The following is a 6,000-nucleotide window of genomic DNA, read 5'->3' on the forward strand; positions in this document are numbered from 1 at the left end:
CCTGCCCCAACGCCCTAGGCTCCCCCAGATCCCCTCCAGCCCCCTCTCCAGCTCCTGCAGATCCCAGCATCCCCTCCCCGCTGCTTGGTGGTGACCCAGGGCTGGGGCCCACATGCACAGGGCAGTGACAAGCAGCCCCATGTGTGTTCCAGTCCGTCCCAGGTTCCTCCTGGACGCCAGTATGAAGGACCCACTGATGGTCAGAGCTGGGGACACAGTTCGCGTGCCTGTCCACTTTGAGGTGAGCACACCTGGTGGGCTGCAGGGGGCAGCCCTGTGGGCCTCTTTCCTTCCCAGTCCCCTTCTGGCCCCTGGTCAGTGACCTGGGCTTGTGCTGGGTGTCAGGCAGTGGCGAGACAGGGAGGAGAGGGACCTTTTCTTGAGTGCCCCTGGTTACTGGGCGGTCACTCTGCTTGGGCTTCTGAACCCCTCTGGTGGTGGCTCCCGGTACTGCACCTCTAAGGGGGGGGTGCACACTTTCTCCACCTTCTGAGTCTGGAAATGGTGGAGGGGGGCTACAGCCCCGGTCACGCAGCCCTTTGACTTGAGAATGTGTGATGTGCAAACACATGGCCTGCATTTGACTCAAGACGGTCCCCAAGCGGCACCAAGTGTCTCTGTGTGCGGAGCTGAGCGGCCAGTGTAGTGGTTAGAAGCACAGGGGCCTGGATTCAAATTCTGGTCTCATCACTCGACAGCTGTTTGAATTTGGAAGTAAATCTTAACCGCTCTTGATCCCACATCCTCATCTGTCAAATGGACGTAGTAATAGTGACTTATCTCAAAGAGTTGTCCTGAGGATTCAAGGAATTAATACTTAAAAGTGCATAAATAGTTCTGGACACATGGCAAGCACCCAGTATGTGTTCGCTATTGTTATCATCATTGTGGTTATTTGTATTATTAAAATCACCTTCATCAGCATCATCCATGTGGGACGCTCACAGGTGGCAGAGCTAGATTCAGACCTGGATCTAGGGAGTTTCTCTTGTGGCCTAGCAGTAACAAACCCAACTACTATCCATGAGGACACAGGTTTGATCCCTGGCCTCGTTCAGTGGGTTAAGGATCCGGTGTTGCCCTGAGCTGCACTGTGGATCCCAGACGTGGCTCAGATCCCAAGTTGCTGTGGCTGTGGTGTAGACTGGGAGCTGCAGCTCCGATTCGACCCCTGCCCTGGGAACGTCCATGGGCTGCAGGTGCAGCCCGGGCGCTAACTCTAAATCACACGTTCTTAGCCATTACACCATAATAGTGACTGCGGTGATGATGACAAAAATATTTAAGACCCACTGAGTGTTTGCTCCGTCCTGGGCCCCATTCTCCCCCCACCCCCACCCGTGTATTGTTAACGTCTCGGGTCCTCAGACAGTCCTGTGAGGTGGGTCACGGTCACACCCCACGTGACTCTGACGCCCAGCACACCCAGAGCTGAGGGTCTCACGGGAGTTGGTGGCATGGCCATCAGGCAGCTGGGCTGGTTCCCCACACTGGCCAGGGGCAGGCCACCATACTCCCCCTCCTGGATGAGAGCAGGGACCCCACCAGCCCTCCCCACTCCTACCCACCCTCGCTCCCTCGGCCCCGTATGAGAATCCAGGTTTAATTCTCTCTTCCTCGCCACACCATAGAGCAGCAGCTCATGGCCCCCAGCATGACATCAGGTGTCTGGGTGGGTGTGATGTGCAGAGCCCTTAGAGCATTTGCCAGCCCCCCTTTCCAGCTCCGTCTCCCAGCACTGGCCACCATGCCCGCTGCCCACAACAGCCCCTGTCACCACCACCACGGACATGCCTCTTAGAAGGCTTGTCACACTCACACCTCGGCCCAGCTCAAGCGCCATCGTCTCTCCCCTCTCCCCTCCCCTTCTCCCCTCCTTCCTCGCTTCCCAGGCCGCCCCCATGCCGGAGGTGACCTGGCTGAAGGACGGCTTACCCTTGCCTGCCAGAAGTGTGACCTCCGCTAAAGACGGCCTCACCCAGCTGCTGGTCCCTGCAGCCAGCCTCGCGGACAGCGGCCTCTACACCGTGGTGCTGCGGAGCCTGCAGGGGGAGGAGGCCACCTACAGCTTCCGCCTCAGGGTGGCAGGTGAGGGCCCGGCTGGGGCTGGACACAGCTGGCCGCTCCCCAGGGCCTGGTCCCAGGTCTCCCGGATTCCACCCGGCCTGGGGGTCCAGGTGGCCACAACCCCACCCTGGAGGATGAGGGCCCAGATGGGGACAAGGAGGCGCTGTCCTCCTGCCCCAGGCACATGGGGACAGCTGCCCACAGCCATCCTAGGAGCCCAGTGGTCCTCACTCAGGGTCTGTGAGTGAAGACAGGCACCCCCTTCCACTCCCCACCCCAGAGACCGCCATCCCCCAGCCCCAGCCCCGGAGGGGTTTCTGGACACAGAAGTGACCACAGCCACAGTGGGGGGGTCTGTAATGTGGTCTCAGGAAAGCCCCTACTCTGTCCCTGGGTCCTGTGTTGTTTTACTTATAAGCCCAAGTGAATTAAAATGGGCCTTCTTTTCTGAGAGCTTTCCCGCCCCCGCAGTCACTGCAGAACCTGGCCCTTGCCTGGCGAGACCGTCTCCAGGGCCCTGGATAGGGACCTGGAGGAGGACTCGGGGACCTTGGGAAGGACTTGGGGACCTGGGAGAGGACTAAGGGGACCTGCGGAGGACTAAGGGGACCTGGGGGGAGGACTAGGGGACCTAGGGGAGGACTAGGGGGACCTGGGGAGGACTAGGGGACCTGTGGGAGGACTAGGGGGACCTGGGAAGGACCAGGGGACCCAGGGAGGACTCATGGACCTGAGAGAAGGACTAGGGGTCCTAAGCAGAACTAGGGGGGCCTGGGGAGGAGTTGGGGCATCCGGGGAGGGTTAAAGGGATGTGGGGGAGGACTTGGGGACCTGGGGGAGGACTCGGGGACCTGGGGGAGGACTCGGGGACCTGGGGGAGGATTAAGGGGACCTATGGGAGGAATAGGGGAACTTGGGGAGGACTTGGGGACCTGTGTAAGGTCTTGGGGACCTGGGAAGGACTAGGGGACCCAGGGAGGACTCATGGACCTGGTGGGAGGGCTAGGGGCCTGGGACAGAGTTGGGGCACCTGGGGAGGGCTAAGGGGACCTGGGGGAGGACTCAGAGACCTGGGGGGAGGACCAGGGGACCTGACAGGGCCAGACAGCAGCCAGGCTACAACCAGGTGCACCGAGGCCCCAGCCCTCCCCTTCTGTCCCCGCAGCGTGCCCACGGGCCCCGGGGCCCATTGTCCTGAAGGAAGTCACTCCAGGCTCTGTGACAGCTGAGTGGGCACCGTCCCCAGATGAGGCCGAGGCGGGGGCCACCCCACTGCACTACACGGTGCTGACACGCTCCTCGACCTGTGCAACCTGGCGCCCCGCAGCCGAGCGCCTGCACAACTGCCGCTTCACCCTGGTGGGTGTCCTCCCAGGCTGCGAGTATCACTTCCGCGTGGTGGCCAAGAATGAGCTGGGCACCAGCGAGCCCTCAGACACACGCCACCCCTGGGTCGTCCCAAAGGAGCAGCCAGGTGAGCCTGTGCTGGGCGGAGGGCAGGAAAAGGGGGGGGTCTTCACTCCCCCCCCCCCGCCAGTCCTGCATGCCTGCACCCTGTCCTCTGAATGAGGGTGGGTCCTGCCTTCATGGCCCAGCAGTTAACCAGCCTAACTAGGAACCATGAGGTCGCGGGTTCAATCCCCGGCCTCGCTCAGTGGGTTAAGGACCCAGCGTTGCCATGAGCTGTGGTGTGGGTCACAGATGTGGCTCGGATCCCACGTTGCTGTGGCGTAGGCTGGCAGCTAGAGGTCCAATTTGACCCCTAGCCTGGGAATTTCCATATGCCGTGGGTGCGGCCCCAAAAAGCAAAAAAAATAAAATAAAAAATAAAAATGTCTGGAAGATTCCACACCAGAGTGGTAGCCACGGTCACCAGGAGGTAGATTGGGCTTGGTTTGTTTTCTCTCTCGCTTTGATTTCCTAGATTTTCCAGTTTATTCACAGAGAATGTGTGTTAGCTTGCAGTACAGAAACAGAAATCCCCAAAGGCTTTTGATAAAAGGATCAAAAAATGCCTTGGGGCAGCCTTGGGGCCAAGTTCACGGGGCGGGGGTGGGGGTGGGGACATGGCAGGAAGGCCTCAGCCCCCTGCTCACTCTCTGAGCATCCTCTCCTGCCCGTTTCCCCCGCAGACAGGGGCAGGGTGAAGCACCCGAGCTTCCGGGAGCCAGACCTGAGCCAGAAGCCACGCTTCCTGGTGGGGCTGCGGACCCACCTGCTGCCCCTGGGCTGCGAATGCTGCATGACCTGCGCTGTGCAGGGCTGGCCCCGGCCCCACGTCACCTGGTTCAAGAACGACCAGAGCCTGGCAGGGAACCCTGCCGTGTACAGCACCGACGTGCTGGGCGTGTGCTCCCTGGTCATCCCCAGCGTCTCCGCCAAGGACAGCGGCCAGTATAAGGCCGTGGCCGAGAACACGCTGGGCCAGGCGGTCAGCACGGCCACCCTCATCGTTGTAGGTGAGGCTTGTCGTCAGCCCAGCAGGGGAGCTGGGGGAGGGGAGGGAGAGCCAGACAAGTAGCCGCCACCTGCCTGGGGGGTGTGGGGGGGTCCTCGAAGCCCCTCCCTCGTGGGGTGCTGGGCCAGGTCCCCAGGGGCAGGGGCTCCGTGAACTCTGCTCTTTGACCTCCCGGGGTCTTGATTTGCTCCTCTGTCCAAGGCCCTGGGCTGGATTGCAGGTGAGCGGCCTCTGGAGTAAGGAGCTACGTGCCAGCCACCTAAGCTTCCCAGAATGGCCTTGCAAAGCCGTTTCAATCCCATGCTGTTTCTTTATAAATATGCCCAGAGTCCCGCATTCCCAAAGCCAGGCTGGCCCTTTCATGGGGAAAGCAAATCATGGGTGTTGATGAGAAAACCTTTTTCCCCAGTAGCACTTCAAACATTTTGAATAGAAAAAAAAAAAAGTCACTGCTAAACATTTTACTTTATTCGGAGTTTCCCTTTGTGCAGAAATGGCCCTTTCTACCTCAGAAGGGGGTGTCTCAAAGTGCCCGGCTGTGCACACCCAGTGTCTGGGGTCGTTATGGTTGCCAGAGGGGCCAGGGAAGAACTGGGCCCAAACTCGGAGAACGTGGGCAGCTGTGGGTCTGCCCCCCAACACCCCTGACGGTGCCCCCACGCCTGACCCCTGGGGTTACCAGCCTGGCACACATGTGCTCCGTGTCTTGCAGAATCTGACTCCTAGCCTCGCCTCACCCCGGAAAGGCCCTGCCCGGCCCCACGACTGCTGGAGGACACCAGGTCCCCTCAAGCTTCACTCCTGACACCGTGCGGCTGGGGAGCCAGTCCCAAAGGACAGAGGGCGCAGCAGTGCCAGAGCCCCGGGCACTTTGGGGAGACAAAGGAGGACTGTCCCTGAATGGGGTGACAGCGAACCTCCTACTCCCGAGCTCAGAGGGCGCGGGTCTGTCTGCAGGATGGAGGCCACGTCCTTGTGGCCGGAGGGCAGGACGAGCTGTACCTCTATGACCCCAGTGAGGGCGGGGGGCTCAGAGGATCTGGGTCAGAGCCGGGCATGGCGGGCATGTGTGTGTGTGTTTGTAGGGGTGGGGGATGCTTTCTGTGCTTCTTTTCAATAAAGCATTGGCTGGTGTGAACAGACCGTTTGAAGATTAATTGGGGATTGGGGTGCCCAGGAAGGGTCCCCAGTATGGAGCCTTTGTACCGGGAAAGGGGGGCACTGGTTCCTACTGCAGGGAAGTGGGGGGGGGTCAGGACTGCGCTTTTCTGCAGCCTGGGCTGCAAGTACCATTCCTGGGGTGGGGAGGCTGAGAATGAGCCGAGGGTTTGTAGCACAGAGACCGCCTTGAGTCCTAGCCCGTGTTGCCTGCAAGATCCCGTGAGTTGCAGAGCCGGGGCCTCCCTGGGCGGAGGCTGGGTGAGATGGCACCCCAGGGTTGGCTCCGGGGGCCCATCAGGCGCGTGGGATTTGAC

The 6,000-nt window shown here is 60.8% G+C and overlaps 1 protein-coding gene across 1 annotated transcript in view; it reads left to right on the plus strand.

Moving 5' to 3' along the window:
• The window catches only part of IGFN1 (immunoglobulin like and fibronectin type III domain containing 1), a 30,634-nt gene extending 24,971 nt beyond the window's left edge, over positions 1 to 5,663 (plus strand). Inside the window, exons 21-25 of the mRNA XM_047754932.1 lie at positions 153 to 241; positions 1,893 to 2,088; positions 3,233 to 3,541; positions 4,200 to 4,526; positions 5,238 to 5,663. Of these exons, the coding sequence (XP_047610888.1) occupies positions 153 to 241; positions 1,893 to 2,088; positions 3,233 to 3,541; positions 4,200 to 4,526; positions 5,238 to 5,251 (935 nt within the window). The 3' untranslated portion in view covers positions 5,252 to 5,663. The remainder of the gene's footprint in view (positions 1 to 152; positions 242 to 1,892; positions 2,089 to 3,232; positions 3,542 to 4,199; positions 4,527 to 5,237) is intronic.
• Positions 5,664 to 6,000: the final 337 nt, after the last annotated feature.

Source organism: Phacochoerus africanus, chromosome 12, assembly GCF_016906955.1.
Source record: "Phacochoerus africanus isolate WHEZ1 chromosome 12, ROS_Pafr_v1, whole genome shotgun sequence".
Classification (NCBI taxonomy): Eukaryota; Metazoa; Chordata; class Mammalia; order Artiodactyla; family Suidae; genus Phacochoerus; species Phacochoerus africanus.